This window comes from Alosa sapidissima, chromosome 12, assembly GCF_018492685.1.
Source record: "Alosa sapidissima isolate fAloSap1 chromosome 12, fAloSap1.pri, whole genome shotgun sequence".
In the NCBI taxonomy this organism is placed as follows: domain Eukaryota; kingdom Metazoa; phylum Chordata; class Actinopteri; order Clupeiformes; family Clupeidae; genus Alosa; species Alosa sapidissima.
The window spans coordinates 12,547,088-12,566,337 of record NC_055968.1 but is presented as its reverse complement, the minus strand read 5'-3'; the positions used below and the strand labels follow the sequence as shown (position 1 = coordinate 12,566,337).

Here is a 19,250-nt window from a genome sequence, read left to right as displayed (position 1 = left end):
ATGAACAGGCTACTTCGCGAGTAGTTCAACTGAGATGAATGGGTGAATTTGGACGCACTTTCTTTCTTGCGCTGTCACTGTCTCCACTGAGTAAAAGACTAAATTAATTTGCGCTGTGAATGCTAAGATTATTTTGACAGGCCACAGGCTAAATAAAAATCGCTATTGGTAGGATGCAAAGCAGAATATTGAAAGAAGGGGGCACCAAGGCCACCGTGGCCTGTAAACCTCTGATTTTCAAATGGGCCTCACGGCCAACGCAAGAGGCAACGACGGCCATGGCCGTCGTGGCCGCCATGAAATTCCTAGTAGCAACACCTGCAAACTTAAAAAAAACTGCAGTCAGAAGAATGTGTAAATGTAAGTACAGCAAAGGTAGGCCTGCATACAGTTTCCTGACTGCCGATGCAGTTTATCAAGGTTAGGAATCCCTAATCAATGGGATTGGTAAGGCTGGACCAATGATTTCAAAATGAACGCAGTCTATGCGCCCATTACGATGCTAGAGTTGGAAACATTTCCCAATCATGAGAGAGAGGCCAGACTCTCTTCAAGAAGTGAAACAAGTAGGGAGTTTAATATAACAGGCTACAGTATTTCACAGGCCTGGAGTCAGAAAAGTGACATCCACTTTGGGGAGACATAAGAGACGACTGAATGCCTTAGGGCCTAATGTAATGTTTTAACACCCCTTTGAAAGATATCATTAGTTCTGTGTCAGTGTTTAGAGTCCCAGGGTAGAGGACCTGATCCGGGATCACTTCTTTCCATTAACTCTGCAGTAGAATATGCTTCACATCGACAGAAGTGGCCTGATCCCTGTACAGCAGTCTTACTTTAATTCCTCTGCTTTGTGTGTGCAGCTACGATGTTGTCTCTACATGGCGCCTGCCCTAGTCGGCTTATTTCAAAGCCCATTTCAAACCCCATGTGTCTGACACTCTAATGCCTTCCGACACTGGGGAATACCTTCAGACAATTTCATTGCGAGATTTCATTACAAACTATAGGCGAGGAAATAGGCTTTTCATACCCCATCTATTTCCCCTATTGAGTTCCGAGAGACCATGGACACGTGGCTCTTCTCCTCCTCAACAGTAGGATGGAGAGGAGGATGGAGGATGTAGGATGGTCTTCTCCACCTGATCCCTTGTTCTTCCATCCCTCCGTTTTTTTTTTTTTCTGTTTCTTTTTTTGTTGTTAATTGGCTTGGAAATTGACGGTGAGGAGACGGTGCGGCAGCCTGATGCTTCTTGTGCAATCTCACATCTGGTAATGAGTTTCTTATGCTCAAGTCCCAGCGGAGGAGTCAGGGCAGGGAAAAGTGTGGCTACTGCAATACTACAGAGAGAGAGAGAGAGAGAGAGAGAGAGAGAGAGAGAGAGAGAGAGAGAGAGAGCGAGAGGATGGAGAGAAAGAGGAAAGGGAGAGAAAGAGAGAATAGGAAGAGAGGGAGGGAAGAAAGGTGAATGAGTAAAAGAGGAAAAAACAAAAGAGAGAAGAGGAGAAAAGCAATGGAAGGGAGGGGCTAAGGAGCCAGGCACGTAAGGAGCTAGACAGGGAGAAGGTTGGTCAGGCTCCCTGCTCCTCAAGCAGACGCTGCAGCACCAGCACCAGCAGGAGAGAAGGGAGAGGGAGAGCGCTCACATGACCACAGGAGGACTGCAGCTCCGACCCCACACAGGTCTGCCTCCACTGCACATCACCAAGGGAAATACTGCAGTTTCGCACACACACTCACACACAGAGCTTGTTCCTTATACGTGCAAATAAGAAAGCACACACAGAAACACATAGTGCTCAAAGGCTACAAAGGGTACTTACAGTAAAATATTTATTTCCCTGATGTTCAACACAGCAAAATATTGCTATTGAGTTATAGAAATGACCTCCCTCCACTCTCAATGATACTTTCAAAAATAAAAACAAAACACAGAGACCATGTCAAAAATATGCTGAAGGTCCTAAAGTCAAAATATTTAAAATCAGCAGTGAAATTGAAATCAATGTGCGTTGCCTTTAAGTACCCTTTTGTCATGTTCTTGACCTGGACCCTTTGGAGAAGTTCACATGCACACAATGGGGGGTGCAAACCCTGACCTACATACACAGAGAGAGAGAGAGAGAGAGAGAGAGAGAGAGAGAGAGAGAGAGAGAGAGAACTCTTCTCATCTTCCCTCCTTACTAACAGAGGTACCACAGTGTTGGCAAAAAAAAGCCTCCAACACGCTGTACTGACACACCACTTTCTTCTGCTCCCTCGACTTCTGCACTTGATAGAGAAACACTCAAATTCATCTGGTCCTCGAGGCTGGAGCGAGTCAGACTGGGTTTGAAGAGTGCGCTGCTTGCGTCACTGCCCGGAACCTATAGCACACACATTAAAGGAAGTGCCTGGGCCCTTTGATGAATAATGCACATCATAATGCTACCCACTGTATGGGGCCATTATGCTAATCAGACGATTACGGCTAATCACATCCACATTTAGAGCGGTTTCATTATTAACGCGATAATATTGCGCTGCGAAATGCGGTCAACATTACGCGAGAGCATCCCGACTCATTTTACACTCTAATGAAACAGGCTTACACTTACGCCTCATCCATCTAACACGTACGCACACACACACACACACGCATGCGCACACACACACGCACACACACACACACACACACAGCTGAACAGTAAATCAGAGTACACACACACACAGTAACAGCTGTGCTATGTCATCACTGAAATGAGAGATTGTCACATTACACATCACATAAGGATATTAGTGTGAATTTCAAGGCTTAGTCCCTGTGGCCATGCCTGGTTATGCATCTCAGGCTGAAGACCAGATCCAGGTTTATATATCAGCCTTCTGATATAGGTTTCCTAACATGCAGAATCCAGAGCACTAACATCCTGCACTGCTAAGCTAACCGGAGGAGACCTTAAGATACATTCACATGTACGTACATGTAATCTCCCAACAGGAAAAAGGCTAAAGGCAAGTCTGACAGATCAGTGGAGAAACAGAGGAGGAAGAAGACAGATGATTAGTGGGAAAATACAATGCTACTGGTGACCACTGCCGAGTGTTACTATTGATGGTAAAGTCCAGTGTATGGTTCTGCTCTCCTGAGTGTCACTTGCTGGGGAGGGCCTGAGAGAGGACTGGCGTGGGGGACAGCACTCCCCCTAACTGGCCTGGGGGCCCAGGGGCCAGGGGAGAGGGAGCCTGGGGAAGTGGCAGGAAGATACCACCACCACCACCGCCAGAGACGATAGACAATTTCCCCTCCTTCTCTTTGGCCTTCTCGGCACTCTCTCGCTCCTTCACGCTGTTTAGCAGCTGGCGGACGCTCTTGGAGAAGACGGCCCGCGGGTCAGTGGCGGGCAGCGCCGGACAGTCGCAGCTGGCCCTCAGCTCCAGAGCCTGTGGGTGACATGGGAGAAGACAGATAACCTTTCACCTTTGACCTCTCACCTGAGGCAGACAGATTTACATGTGCTCTATTACCCAACACAAACCTTCACATCAATGTACATTTGTGTATTTGTGTGAAATGTATGTAAGATGTAATTTCGCAAGCACATTATGACACATTTTATCTTCCACTCTCCTTAAAATTACATGCAACGCAAAAGCGCAATTTAATTTTTCCCATAGATAAAATGTCGTCTTCCCATCAAAATTTGCCCACGTTGAAAGCACTGTTGCTCCTTAATCTGCTCGTAAATTGTGTTTCATCCTAATGCATAATGTGGCTGTACATTGAAGTTGCTTTCACCCTTCCATTTCAACATTAAGGCATGTCGGCCTTGAAGCCGCTTATCAGCCTGTCTAATGTGTAGCCCAAGGTAGTCATGCACGCGTGCAGAATGCAGATGCTCCTCCACTCAGGTAAAAAGGTGATGCATTTTAGCGGCTAGCGAGCTGCCTGGAGGATGAACCCAGTCCTTTGGTATTGGTGTTACCGGCATCGTGCTTTTGCCAGCTGTGCTGCATGGAGGAGTCATTGAACACCCTCCGTATATTAGAATCAGCAGGTTAGACAGCACGGGGCTGTCATGACCACTCCCCCTTCTCTCATCTATTCTCAAAACGTCTCCCTTTAGACCTCTTCTTTCACATGCTTTGTGAGTGTGAATGGCTTAATGTGGGTCACTGAGGTCAGGTCTGTGGTTATATTCACTGACCTCCACGGACCTATCCCACCTGATTGACATTCATGACAGGGGACTGAGGCAATAGATAGAAATGGTGAGACAGAGAGAGAGAAAGAGAGAGAGAGAGAGAGAGAGAGAGAGAGAGAGAGAGAGAGAGAGAGAGAGAGAGAAAGAGAGAGATAGAGAAAGAGAGAGAGAGAGAGAGAGAGAGAGAGAGAGAGAGATGATGTGAAAGGATTTTCTTCGACAGACGTTTCTGATTTTGTCCAGCATGTAATGAGACCAAAGAAGCGAGTGTGTGTTTGAAGATGAGGTCATCAGGGTCGTTTCCATGGCACAGAAATACACCGCCTAAGTAAACAGCTCTTTATTAAAGCTGCTCTCATTCAACTAGTATTACAACAGCCATCCAGACAGGAGACATATACAGCTATTTCACTTCAACCTGGCCACACTAAAAAACACATACACACAGAGACAGACCTTACACACATACACACAGTAACACAAGCTCATATACACAAACATACACATACACACAGAGATCCATAGATCCAGAGAGAGAGAAAGAGAGAGAGACTGGCACACACAAACACAGACAGACAAACACACAACTATGTGTGTCATCAGGTAATCTGAGGTAAACAGCACATCCTGAGATTATGGAGGATATTGAGATTCATTTTTGTATATTTTGTTTTTAAAGGTCCAATATTTAGCAAATAATGGAAAATAAACTGTAACCATTCCAAAAATGATCACCATATGTTGTCAGAGAGTAAGGAAACACGATGAATTGAAGTAATGGCTTATTTGACAACATTACTCTAACCCGTCAGACTGTAACTTTCCAAGGCGTGAGGCACAACCGCATTCGCCTTTCCTCCTCCTCCTCCTCCTCCTCCTCCTCCCCCTTGCCCTTCCTCTGCCCACCAGCACACACACACACACACACATCAATTCCACTCCAGCACACCGCAGGCCGCCACTCACTGCTGCTGTTCGGCCTCAGCCTCGGCCTTAAAAGCCATTTGCACGTCGATACGTGTGAGGATTTTTCCAGAGAGATCCATCCAGCTGACGCAAAGGCCTGAAACACCACGCACACAGAGGTCGAGGAAGATGGTCTGAGCCAAAGTCAAAAAGGCCCCCCGTGGGGAAGGGGTGAAAAACGTCTCTTCCTGTTGGCTTTCAAACTGGATATTTAACAGGCGAGGTGAGGGTGTGTGTATGGGTGTGTATGTGTATGTGTATGTGTGTGGCGAATGATGGCTGTGCACTAGCCATGTTAATTGGCACCGCTAAACAGAGGCATGCTCTGGGTTAAAGAGGCTCTCAGAAATTAGACAGCGAAAGTGGTTCACATTGGAATTAGAAAAGTTGTCCTAAGGGTGTATGCTGATAACTGAGAAAGGCAGATACACAGGCAGTAACAAACAGACAAACACACACACACACACACACACCAGGGCAGTCACACACACAGACACACAGTTGATGAACAATTAGTTCTTTCGCCATCTGTTCCCCCTGCGTTTGATGCACCTAACTGCCAGCAAGGAGGCAGGATTCCTTTCTGCAGCTTAAAGTTCATGTTCAAGGTTAAGTGAGCCCCTGTGTGTGACAAATACACACAAACACAACTACACACACACACATACTCAACCACAGAGACACACACATACACACACACGCATAAATGACAGCTACTTTGGAGCGTGGCCATGTTCTTTACTGCTGCCCTTCAGTCCTGATGAGTTTAAGTTCTGGTGATCTTTTCTACCATAGAGACAAAATGCTACCTTTAACTAAATGGTATGTGCTGCAGCGAAGGGAAATATGCCAGAGGCATCCAAAGATACGACGCCATAACAAAACGGTGTAAAGGCAGAGGGGGCCTGTGGTGTTGTACTCACAATCACAGTAAAAAGCTTCATGCAGAACGTAAAAACAAAATAGACTAGAGAAGGAAGTGAGACCAAAGAGAAGGAGTGAGAGGAGGGAAAGAGAGAAGGGGGGGGGGAGTGGAGGAGGGAACAAAAGTGAAGAATATTGCTGCTGTGGAGATCAATCGGCAAACCACTAATGCAAGAACTCTTTATTACATTACAGCCAGATCTGTGAGGCCGAGAAAGCGCAAATGTTTAGCCTAATTAGCACTAGCTGGAAGATGATTCCATCTGAGGTAATGTCTTCTTCAACTAGAGTGTGCGCAAGCAGCTCTGGATGATGCAATCACAGCGCTGCACGCGCTTAGCAGGAAACCAAAAAAGATTGCATTGGAGGAGTGCTTAGCGCAGTCTCCTGACACAGATACCATTAGGCCGTCTGGTCTGGTAGCCGATGCTGGGGGCTACTGAGCACACGTTCCGTTGAGAGGGGTGTGTTGGGGGGAGAGGGGGAAGGGGGGGTGTGTGTCTCAGGACTGCCGACGCCAATAGGGGCCAAACGTGTCTCACTCTCGTCCCTCTTGACTAGCCAACTTCCTCTCCGGCGTCGAGTCCGCTGCGCGGCTAATGGCTTAATCGGTCTTCCGTGACGGCCAATGCAAATGTCCTGTGAATTATTGAGGAGATGCGGCTGTTTATAACGAGCAGGGTTGCCCATTGTTGGTCACTAGGAGCCTGGGCGACTGGACGTGCAGCCTGTGGCTCCACACTCTCTCTCTCTCCCAGAAGACCCTCCCTACCTACATTCTAGCCTCCAGCTTCTCTCTTTACAATGCACTTCCTGACTCTACAGCTGCTTCATTGTACCCTGACAACTTACCTGAAAGGAACGGACAGTATGTGTGTGTTCATTTGTATGTGTGCCAGTTTCTGTCTGAGAAAGTGAGTATGTGTTTGAGTGTATGTGTATGTGTATGTTGTGTGTGTGTGTGTGTGTGTGTGTGTATACACCACTCTGCCTTCACTGCCACAGGTCTCCATTAGCAGTAAAACCGAGCGGTCTCCTGGCATCTCGTTACGCTAAGCCTGCCTCTGCAGCGCTAACTTAACAGCTGCTCTTTAAAGCACCACCGTCTCCCGTCCTCCCGTTAACCGCTCTCCGGCTCTAACCCGCAGTCAAAACAACTTCCGACCCACAGTCCCACCAGCTCACCGCTCGCCTAGCCCAGCCCAGACAAGCTGTGCTGCCAACGTCTAGACGAGCATCCCCGCCAGACTCAGGGTGTGTGCATGCGTGGGTGTGCGCGCGTGTGCGTGTGTGTGTGTGTGTGTGTGTGTGTGGGGGGGAGGGTTGAGTTGGTTGCTGTTCCAGAGGATGTAGGGTTAATGAGCTGCAGCAGCAGGCCTGTGTGGAGTGGGGAGCAGTGTGTGTATGTGTGTGTGTGTGTGTGTGTGTGTGTGTGTGTGTGTACCTGAGGGATGAGGCGGTCCAGTTGGTTGACCCGGTTCCGGTGGGACGGGTGGGTGGAGAGCCACTCGGGCACGGTGGGCTCGCCCCGCAGCTGATCCGAGATCTCCATCTGCTGCCAGAACACTGGCCCGGCCCGCACGTCCGCACACGCCTACGGGAGAGAGAGAGAGAGAGAGAGAGAGAGAGAAGAGAGAGAGAGAGAGAGAGAGAGAGAGAGAGAGAGAGATGTAGATGAGGGATGGAGGAGGCAGAGAAAGAAAGAAAGAAAGAAAGAAAAGAAAAAAGGAGAGAAAAATATGAGGGATGGAAAAATGAGAACATGAAGGAGGAAAGGGAAACAATGATGGAGAGAACAGTGAAATATGGAGAGAGAGAGAGAGAGAGAGAGAGAGAGAGAGAGAGAGAGAGAGAGAGAGAGAGAGAGAGAGAGAGAGAGAGAGAGAGAGAGAGAGAGAGAGAGAGAGAGAGAGAGAGCGCAAGGCAGACAGATGGGCATCCTGAAAGAGAGTAGCCAGTGGGAGATCCATATAGGAATACGTTCACCTGAGCTGACACCCTAAAATGGATGATGCACTTACGTCGCCATATTTCATGTAGTCTACTGGGGTCATACGGGAGTCTCTCTGCATGTAAACAGGCCATAAGCAAAGCAGTGGTACACATTTATGGCAAATGGCTCCTTTAGTCACAGGTTTGAGTGCTCTTCAGTATCCAGGACAACAGCCTACATCTCATGCACCCCCGCAGGCAGTTTACATCTCACACGGCACAGGACTGTTCCAGTACCCTGAATTAGGCCAAGCACTCCCAATTACACTGGGCTTCCACCAAAACGGGTCACATTCCACTGTGCCACTTACCACTGCAGGTCTCCAGAACCGTTGTCTAGGTAACCGCCTCTGTCCTTCACTCAGCTCCACATGTGATGTGGGCCTCTCTGAGCATGTGTTACAGCAGAAGCTCTCTTTCTTTCTTTCTCTCTCTCTCTTGCATTCTCTCTATCCCTCTCACACACACTGACTGACTGACTGACTGAGGGCATCTCTCTCTCTCTCTCTCCACCAGACACATCTGAAAACACTGACCCGCTTCTCCCCACTGAATCTCCATCAGCTCAAGCCAAACGGAGGAAGAGCACCAGGCAGCAGGAGCTTTGAAAGCGCTTGTCAACATTGCCACCTAGTGGCACCTCGGGAAAATGATCACCAATGTCAATGGAACAGAATGGCAGAATGAGGCACTTCAGCAGTGTTATCTCATTAATGTATGTGTTCGATGTATGTCTTTGTCTAATTTTTTTTCACTATTCGTCCTCTATGCATCCATGTCCCTTAAGCTTGTTAATGAAATGTAATGGACATAATCTCACATTGTCTTGATCTAACACAGGGATTCCAAGTCTTGCACCATCTCCCCTCCCTCCTAACATTGCTTGTTTTCCATCTTCCCCTGACAAGGCAGTCTGACCCTTGCTGTCCATGAGCCTTTTAATAACAATCATTTCAACCAGGTTTGTGTAGAATGTGGTTTATGCACAGAAGGCTATTTAGCCAGCTCATATATTTACAGTGGAACATCAGCTGTGTTGTAACTGCATCTTCTGCATATATTCTACTCCCATTGTGTTCACTCGGACACTGAAAGTCGTACTTACGTTATGCCCAACAGGGCAACTCTTTATTCAACTTTTATTTGACACACACATAAATCCTTCAGCATCTTAACTTGCTCATTCACTGAGTGCAACACCCAACTGGGTCCGTGCAAACAAAAGGTACACTAAAAGAATAACCGCTACAACACAGGTGATGCTCCACTGGAAATATATATGAGCTGCCTAAGAGACTTTCTAGGCCTAAACCCCATTAGACTGGACAAACTGCTTTCATTGTGCAACAGTCACTCTTGTCATACACAGAGCAGACACACAGAGGACCGCAACACAGGTGTGCTTCTTCAAACAATAGCACACAATGGACCCACAATGCTATAGAGTCATCACTGTGAGGAATTACAATTGAGTCTAATTCACTGTGCCACAGGGACGTTTGCCAGCTGAAAGCAAAAGGTGGCCCTGAGAGACAAAGGCCCTGTGTCGGAGTGCCACAGGAGACACAGGAAACCGCTAGTTGAGACAGCATCAGCATCACCGTGGTGACAGTGGCGGCGGCAGCACCTTGGCAGCCAGCTGCAGTCCGACCTGGTCCGCCTCCGCCTCCAGCTTCCTGCTGTACGGCCGATCAAACATGAACTGGAGCAAACACACACACAAACAGACGTATGAGAAGGACACATGGAGAAAGACATCACCCAGAGAGATGAGAGCCAAGAGAATGGCAGAGAGATAACAAATGGAATAGACTTTTACAAAGTGTTCCATTTCAAAAACTCAGTTCCTGAAAAAAATTGGCACACAACCATTTTTCTGCTTCATTTGAAAGCCTGTCTTCACTGAGATATTGCCTACGCTACCTAATTTTCTAAAAAACAAGAATATGTGACAGCGAAGCAGTTCTTCTTAAAGAGGAAACCTGCCAGCCTGAAAAGCCTGGGAAGAATAGTTCGCTTTGTAACGGCGAGCCGAGGGCTTTATTATTCGTAACGTTGAGACGCTCTTTGCCGTGGAGAAATCGGCGGACTGTGCAGTAACTCAATTTTACTGAGCGCTTGATGTATGTCAAACACCCCGAGATCGATACCAGAGAGTGTTAGTGACTGCAGGTTTAACACAAAAACAATAATAGAACGCCTGTACTGTCTGACGCACTAGACAGCTATTTTGCACTAAATGCTAAACGCAACCCATAACTAGATAAACATCCCACAATCCCTTTCTGACTGAAGGTGGCGTAGATTCTGAGGTCATGCCAGATTTCTTTCATCCTCTACCATTTTTAAAAGATGCAAAAGCTGATAATGACCAAAGATTTTCAAGCGCTCTAAAATCTTTGATTGTGACTATCCACATGCCTGGGCCGTATCATAGGCTCTAAAATCTTTGATTGTGACTATCCACATGCCTGGGCCATATCATAGGTAGTGGGGCCATTTGCAGGAAGTACATTAGAGGGTTCAAGAGTCCCCTGATCCCATTATTGCCTCCTGCTCCAGATTGACCCCCATGCAACAGGGGCAGCTAGATTAAAGCCCGACGCTCACACATTCCTTACTCTATCATAATTAGCAAAAGTGCATGGTCATCTCCTTTTGGACATTTACATCCCTCATGCATTAGAAACCAGGGGCCTCATGTACAAAGACTTGCATGGATTTCATACTAAAACATTGCGTACGTGCAAACCTGAAAAGTAGCGTACGCACAAAAAAATCCTGATGTATGAAACTGCGTACGCAGCATTCCACGCAGCCTTTCTTTGTACATCCCAATTAACATGAAATTAAGCAGACCTCTGCTAAGACAAAATGGCTTATCCCGCAATATTAATAACAATGAAAACTCATTTGTGGATCCATTCATACTTGAACCTGCTCCAAAGTTTAATAATTGCAATCATCAAATTAATAAAAAAAAAGTTTATCTCCAGCGAATGCGAGGTAGAAGTGTTTATCCGACGAAATGGCAAGAATCTTACGTCTTTCTCATCTGTAATTAATAACAAAAGGCAAAAAGTAGCACTATAGGGTCAGAGACCGTGGCAGAATTATTGGTCAGTCTGCATGTAGGTGACAGGGTTCGCATAACTGGGTTTGATGCATTTGAACCATTACAACACAACTGCATTAATTAAAAAAACATGAAATCAATCGTGTCCAAGTAGGCTACCACGCATCGCGCACTCGAGGTGGAATAAACAAAGTTGATCCAGGCCACATCGCCACAACATTACAATTTCTGGATCATATCCCTATATTTGCACACGTGTGACAATAATAATGTGAATGCTTACTCGAAGTATCCTATGCAGTCAATCACACGCTTATTAGTCAGCCTATCTATTCTATGTGTAGGCTATAGGTTTCACATTCCATTCTATTCTATGTGTAGGCTATAGGTTTCACAAGTCTACAGTTGTTATTATAGATAGGTTGTTGCATATAACTTAGTAGAATTTGAGCATGTTGCATGTCCATTTATATAGAAACATTGACCTACTTTCGAAGTGTTATCATTTTTAATAACCCACGTTTCACAATATACTGTGCAAATAAAGGCCTAGACTCGCGATCAGCTAATGTTGTTGCGCTGCATTGCCTCTAAGTGTCGCCAACTGATGATACACATTGGAAATGTGCGTACGCCAGACATGACGCCAGACATGCGTGGAGGACCGCACACTCACGTTCAAGTCAGTCTTCGTACATCCGGACGTGAGCGTGAGAAGTGGCGTACGCAGAATTTTTGTGCTTACGCAAGCTTTGTACATGAGGCCCCTGGTCATTTTAGGGGAAGAGAAAGTGGGCTTGTGAGATGGTCATCCATAAAAGGGAATACGGCAATGAGTGATCAGATTAATACTTCTTTAAGAAGTGAGTGCGTGCTCAGTGAAAACAGACAGCTCAGCACATGCACGCACAGAGACGCACATACACAAACATACACTGATACACACACACTGTTGCCTGGTTTCCAGAGGGGAGGCCCAATGGACCTCACCTGCACAAGCTTGCCCTGGATCCAATGGCCCAGCGCAGCCAGGCTGTCCCGTGGACACACGGCCCAGATGGCAGTCAGCAGGATCAGGGACAGGAAGTCCACCACATGGGACATGCTGGCCTGCTCCGCCTGGGACCGAGAGAGACAGAGAGAAGATGGACAATTAATTCAAATACATTTTGTATAAATAGTCATGTGTTTCAGAGACACAGATAATATTTATTGTACTCTACCTTTTAAATTGATTTAAATGATTCGAGAATTGTTGAGAACATTTTTTTAAAAAGCATTAAACTGTTTACCATGTTGTAAGTCACTTTCGCTTTGGTTAAAACCAAACAACAAAAGAAAAGAAAGAAAGAAAAAGAAGGAAAGAAAAAGAAAGAAAAAAACAGAGAGAATATGTTGTACAAACATGTATTACCGGTATATAAAATGATAAATTCATAAAATAAACACATTTTGTTAAAACACCCTATTTGTCACATAGTTGTAGCCATGCTATTAAAGCTATTTTTTTATTTCAGAGTGAGAGAAGGGGGGAGGGGCGGTGCAGAGCGAAAATAAGAGGTAGAAAATGAAAGGGGGTGAGAAGGATATATTTCAAGAGTATTGCTATAGTCAGATGCAATCTCGCCTGTCCTACTAACCCCAGACTTGCTTCTCTACACACTTCAAGGAACAGGAGTTTCAAAATCCCAAAGGCTATGTTTCCATCTTTGAAAAGTGCTTCATCAAAACCAAAATATTACATAAATCATTAGGGACCATGGCTGTTCCTAATTAGCCCTGGACCATAGTCATATATTCTCCGCTAAACATAACAACAGGTAAGTTACAAACCCCTCTCCTCAGAGAAAGCCATACACAACATGAAAGTGCTTGAACAAACATCAGTGTAAGCCATTTGCCATTATTTTAGATAATGCAGAGCAGACACACAGATATCACTTTCAATCTACTCTAGTCGGCCTGGTGGTGAAATCTATACTGGATGTATATAAGTATATATACTCTTTTGATCCCGTGAGGGAAATTTGGTCTCTGCATTTATCCCAATCCGTGAATTAGTGAAACACACTCAGCACACAGTGAGCACACAGTGAACACACAGTGAGGTGAAGCACACACTAATCCCAGCGCAGTGAGCTGCCTGCAACATCAGCGGCGCTCGGGGAGCAGTGAGGGGTTAGGTGCCTTGCTCAAGGGCACTTCAGCCGTGCCTACTGGTTGGGGTTCAAACCGGCAACTAGTGATGGGCAAATGAAGCTTTGGTGAACGACTAAACCACAGCAACACTAATGAAAAAATCCACATGGCTGCCACATGTAGATTTTTCAACATAAAAGTCCTTACCCAAACCAGTATAGGTAACCAAAAATATTGGTTTGCTAAGGACTTTTATGTTGAAAAATGTATGTGTGGCGGCCATCTTTTTGCTTTTCAGCTAGTGTCGTTAGGTTCACACTGCTGTGGTTCAGTGGTTCACCAAAGCTTCATTTGCCCATCACTACCGGCAACCCTCCGGTTACAAGTCCGAAGCGCTAACCAGTAGGCCACGGCTGCCCAAATGCTGAATCCTGTGACTGTCAGCCTTGATTCAACTACAGATAAAAACGTCAGCTTCTTCATAAAACCCTAAACCTGCAGCGTCATTCAGCTGCACAGCAATTTTAAACACCATGTGACATTAATGTCTGTGCACTCCATACATCAATGACACTGAGTATTAGAGGAGAATGTTGGACATACAGAGTAGAGCCCGACCGATAAATTGGTGTGCCGATATTATCTGCCGATATTAGCTATTTGCCAATCCATCGGTATCTGCGTTAATGACAGCCGATAATTATTTTTAAATTAAGTAAAGGACAGCCAAATAGTGATCCTTTATCTAAATTTCCAGTATTGTCTTTCCAGCCTAATGTTACGTCCAACAGTAAAAATAATGTTAACCTCCCCTATGCTAACTTGATTGTTGGTGTATTTGTGAAACATAAATGCGGTTATACCATGTAACTTAAAAACAGCACTATAATTTTCTCTTCCGGCTGTTATCCAATACATTTTCTGACATGTAGCTAAGGTTCTTAGCCACAATGATAGCGTTAGCTAATAGCCGTTGTTCGTCTCAGATGACCATTCATCAGGATTTCTAGCCCTCTGTCTAGACCTACAGTAGGTAGAGTGTCCTCCTTTTTGGCCATTTGGTGCACCACAGCAAACAATGTTTTTAAGTAGCGATTATACAAGTGCTCCATAGCAAATCAGGTTTATAATGATCAATGATAAAAAAAAAACAACTCGTTCTTTGTGGTCCACATAAGGGGCTTACAGGTAGGAGGCGGCATGCACTACACTCGCTACTAAGTTTCGCTGGGTTGAGTGAATGGGACAAAAATGTGGGACTGGGACTAACACCCCCCCTTATATGTTTTGTTATGTCACTATGCCTGCGTAGAGAAAATTGCCTCTCGGGGATAAATTCAGTTTTTTGAATTGAATTAAATTAAAATAGACCCAACTAGCCTCTGTAGCTGCTTGGCATATAAGGATTCTGGGTTCAGCTGTGGCACAGGAATGCCTAAAATAAATGCCTAAAATAAATGTGAAGGGGAATCACTTTGCGACTTCTGACTACATGCAGCCTGACTCACGTCCTCATTTCCATAAACAGCGACAGTGGCGGAGTGCTACCCTGCTAGGAGAGAAGGGGAACGGGCGGGGGTGGTGGGGGTTGACGCACATACACCTGCCGTAAGGTGTACAGGATGAAAAGCAGACAGACACGAGTGGCCCTGGAGCAGACGTGTGCTACTGCAGCCTCCACCCTGAACAACATCAGCGATCTCTGACCCCCCACCCGCCACAGCACCAGGGCCCCTCGGTTTCACACCCAATGTCACCGCACTTACTGATGCAATGACTCTGCAATTAATGAAACCCTTCAAATTCACAAGCAGTGTGCATATGCTACCCCTTCTACCAACCCTGTCTAAAATGCTGGTGTCGTCTTCATTTTAATTCAAGCTAGCCTCCGACAGGAAGGCTGACGCGAGGCATCAGCCGAGATTAAACAGTTTTAAATGACCGCATAAAAGATGCGCTGATGCTCGTGTGAGGATCCAGGGAGTGCCATGGAAACAGGGTGGCCATCCCATCATTAGAGGGAAACGCCTGCCAAATGGAAGACTACAGAAAATGCATGACATCTCAGTTCAGCTGAGGATGCGTGTACTCCCTGAGAGGATTGCTCAGAGCACACAGCACTTCAAGACTCAAGATACTTCAAGACATAAAAACAGTGAATAAACAAAGCGGCCTTGGACAGAGAGAACTCAGAGCAATCTTAAAAGCAGATGCCCCTGCCTTTCTGAGGTGAATTACATAATGAGTCACCAACAGGATTGTGGGAAATGACTGAAAGACATTTTTTCCTGGTCTTATGAAACAACAATACAGCAATATATATAATTATTACTGCACTGGAGGACACGTAGACATACTCTTTGTGAAGGCATTTTATAAGGCACTTAAAATTGGAGTACATGTAGGAATTCAGGAATTCAGGCAACTGACCTTTAATAGGTTACATTTCCATTATTTTGTTATTTCTAAATCTCAAAATGACAAAATTCTCACTATAAATCAGGCAAAATTTCAGAAAGCTCTAGAGAGATGACCCGTGATCCCTGAAAGTCATCATGCACATGCCCCATTAACCGGCAAACCGCCAAGACAATTTACCACATTAGACTCCGAGACTACAGTTTCAGCACAATTAGAGGAACTACTTGGCACAATTACTGCACAATAACATGTGCCTAAGAGTGGACAATCACACTGTAACTGAAACCTTCACTATAGTATGTGAAGCATCAGTACTAATTCACAATACAAATGTCTCTATTCCACTGCCAAAAGACAGATGGACCATAGTTTCAATTTCATGACCCTCTGAGACCCAGTAAAGGCTGACATTAAGCAGGCTGGACACGGCACTAAAGATCACTGAAGTGAATTAAATCTGATGAGGACTCATTATTATTTCCTGGGCCAGTGCCTCTGCAGCAGCATTTTTCTGTCCCCAGCTCAGAAAACTGGATGTGACGGTGATGTTTCAGATGAGTTAGCTTACTTAAAAATGTTGTATTGCCATGCTTCCTTGCTTCTGTCAGAGACTGAAAACATAGGACTGTGTATGCAAGTTTTCAACTATTGCCTCATAATCTATGCTAAATATGCCTTTAGCAGAGACGTGCATGCAAATGGGTCACAGACATCCTGAGATGACTGCAAACTACTGGCTAAGCAAATGAGAGGAAGATCGAGGAGTAAATTGGTTATGAAGGGGTAGAGAGAAGATTTGTAGATTTGCAGGATGCGGAGATACTATCTCAAACACCAATGGCACTCAGCTTGTGCATATCTGCAACAACTAAAGGAAAACACTTTAGAGACACTGAGGCGCACGACTGGATGACCGTACGTCATGGCCGTATCCGCAGAAGTACACTCAGGCCTTTAGGTTAGTCATTGTAATATTTTAGGACACGACTTTTAAACACAAATGTACAAGTATGTTGAAAACAAATTACGCAATATCGAGGTCTGCAAAAGTTATTGTCGATAGTTTCATTTATCGTGCGGCAAGTTGATAGTGTAATTATAGTCATAGGTCTAGACATGACTTTACATAATGAATTGTTTAGTCCCAGTATGTAGTTCCACTTACAGAGTGTCCGATGAGGGCATGGGCCATCTCATGTCCCAGAATAAAGGTCAGCTGATGAATGTCTGCCACTGCCTCCAGCATCCCCGTGAAGATGAACACCTTCCCGTTCTGTTTCACACATATCACAATACTGACTATTTGAGACATGTCATTTCAATCAGTGAGTATCCATGATTGGCTAAACTATTCGTCACACTCTGAATTGTACAAAGATTCCTTATCAACCCTGTTTCCTCAACTTCAATGGATGAACCATGTGTTACCATTTTGATTATATAAAATCAAATTGTAAATTCCATTCTCTAATCAGTGAACAAAATGTAATGTTCTAAAGTGGCATGTCTGTAGGTCCTACCGGTAGCACAAAGGCATTCATGGTGGGACTGTCCACCACGTGGACGCTCCAGGGTACAGTGGAGATCTCAGCAATGTCCTGGTTCCTTTCAGCCAGGTGTTGCACCACCCGTTCCACCACCTGGTGCCTGGGGTCTTTTGGGGAGATGATGATGTCCTTAAACTCCTCCATGTGCTGATGGGCAGAGGGGAGGTTAGAGGAGAAGAGTTAAGGTGGGGAAAAGAGATGAGGGTACAAAAGTGAGGTACATTTAAGATTAATCTGAAGATTCTTTGGCCTGAAATTTCCCACAGTCTGACGACGCCACGACATAATAATACAGACAAACTAATAGAGAAATTGAAATATCTAGATCAGTGACAAACCAAACAAAGAATAATGTAATTCATATGTACACAACGTTTGAGTACCATGACTGCATGATATGATACCATGTCTGCCCCGATATGATTTCACCTGTTCTGCAGTCAAGTTGGCCAGCTCCAAGAAGTTCTCCCTGCTGAACACAAGCAGTCTGGTGCGTCCCGTCACCGGTGACTCATCCAGGTGTGTGAGCAGGAAGATCGCCATGACAACCAGCAGTCCTGCTGCTCCGGCTGCCAGGTGCCACCTTCGTCGCCATGCCGTCTCACGCAGAAGCTGCTGCTTGTTGGGAGAAAGTGCTATCCACCACTTCCTGAGGCTCCTGAAAGAGTAGTGTGATCACAGTATTGACATCTCTGTGGGACCTGATGCAAATCCACAAAATCCCTAATCTTGGTATTCACAATAAGTGCTCTTGTTCAGATGCTGTGTAGGAGTGAGAAGATCCTTTGACAATTAAAATCCTTCACAACCTATATTGAGAGCCACAAACAAGATGCCAATGATTTCTAACAGTCACAAAAACAAACAACATAACCCTTTACTCGAGTGTGGTCTTACCTGCCTAGTATAATGGCCAGGAGCTTTTGAATTGGCTTTAACACAAGCCACAGAAGCGGAGCAGGTAAAGCTTGTAGACGCCCAGAGGTATGGAAAAACTGTTTCCGTAAGGTGACGGTAGAGACGATGTTGAAATTCCCTTTTAACCGATGGCTGCCAAAAGTGTTGAGGCTTGTCCTTGCGTTGAGACACTGGTTCGGGCTTGTCAGCTCTCTTGAAGGTTGACAGGTTTTGTTTTTCTTTCCAAACACCCGAATGCTCCGAGATCCGTGAACACTCTCTAAACACGGGGTAGGCCTACAGCATTTCTGTAGCTCGCCTCTACCAACACAATACCATCTAAGCGATTTAAGAATAAAAGCTTGGCTGTTGGTTGGAAGAGAACGCAAAAAGTTCTGTCTTACGAAACGCACGCACATTAACTCCATTCTAGTTTTCCGGACAACTGAAATGTAGCCTTGGACAAATAGGCCTACCACAAAGCTAGTTTCTTCAAAATTATCTAAGAACGTTATCCCTTTAACAGACCTTTGGTATGTGCTCTGGGGAAAGAAATGTATCTGGTGAATTTACCTTAGCGCCACGAGAGGAGACTAGTATTGCAGCCTAAGCTCAAGGTGATATAGTTCCAATAACATATTTAAACAAAACATTTCCATCTTCAAAAAATGTATGCACGGAAACATTCTCCTTGATACGGTAATCGAGTCTTCACTTACGGACTGATACGGACATTGCCTTGATTAGCACAGCAAGACAAGTCAGGATAGACTCCGACGCAATCTCATACAACTTCTCCTAACATTCAGGTTAGCAAGCTAGGTAGGTGCCCCGCGGTCCATTAGAATTACCAGTTCTAGACATCCTCGTCAAAAACTACTCCTTAAAATGAGCAAAAGTCATACCTACTGTGCGCGGTCATTTCCACTGTGACCTTATCAAAACTTATCTGGCAAACTGTCTAAAGCTGCTCCAGCATGAATATTAGTGTGTCCACAAAAACATTCCGCTGTAATCAAGGTCAAACACATTGGTTCCGCATTTTTTACTAAAGTTCCCTCTGCCTTTCGCCCTAACATTTTGAAGAGAAATATGCAGACACC

At 45.3% G+C, this 19,250-nt stretch overlaps 1 protein-coding gene across 3 annotated transcripts; it reads right to left on the bottom strand.

Annotated features, from left to right (window-relative positions):
• Positions 1 to 1,816: 1,816 nt before the first annotated feature.
• On the bottom strand, positions 1,817 to 19,145 carry oma1 (OMA1 zinc metallopeptidase). 3 transcript variants are annotated; one of them, XM_042056481.1, is made up of 8 exons: positions 19,053 to 19,145; positions 17,680 to 17,908; positions 17,224 to 17,397; positions 16,869 to 16,976; positions 12,134 to 12,262; positions 9,695 to 9,769; positions 7,520 to 7,669; positions 1,817 to 3,424 (listed from the first exon to the last, which is right to left on the bottom strand). In XM_042056481.1, the coding sequence occupies exons 1-8, from the start codon at positions 19,067 to 19,069 to the stop codon at positions 3,134 to 3,136; spliced, it is 1,173 nt and encodes a 390-aa protein (XP_041912415.1). In that variant the 5' UTR covers positions 19,070 to 19,145; the 3' UTR covers positions 1,817 to 3,133. The 3 variants fall into 3 exon arrangements, with proteins under 3 accessions (XP_041912415.1, XP_041912413.1, XP_041912414.1); XM_042056479.1 differs by having other exon boundaries at positions 18,148 to 19,142; XM_042056480.1 differs by having other exon boundaries at positions 3,282 to 3,424; positions 12,090 to 12,262; positions 18,148 to 19,142.
• Positions 19,146 to 19,250: the final 105 nt, after the last annotated feature.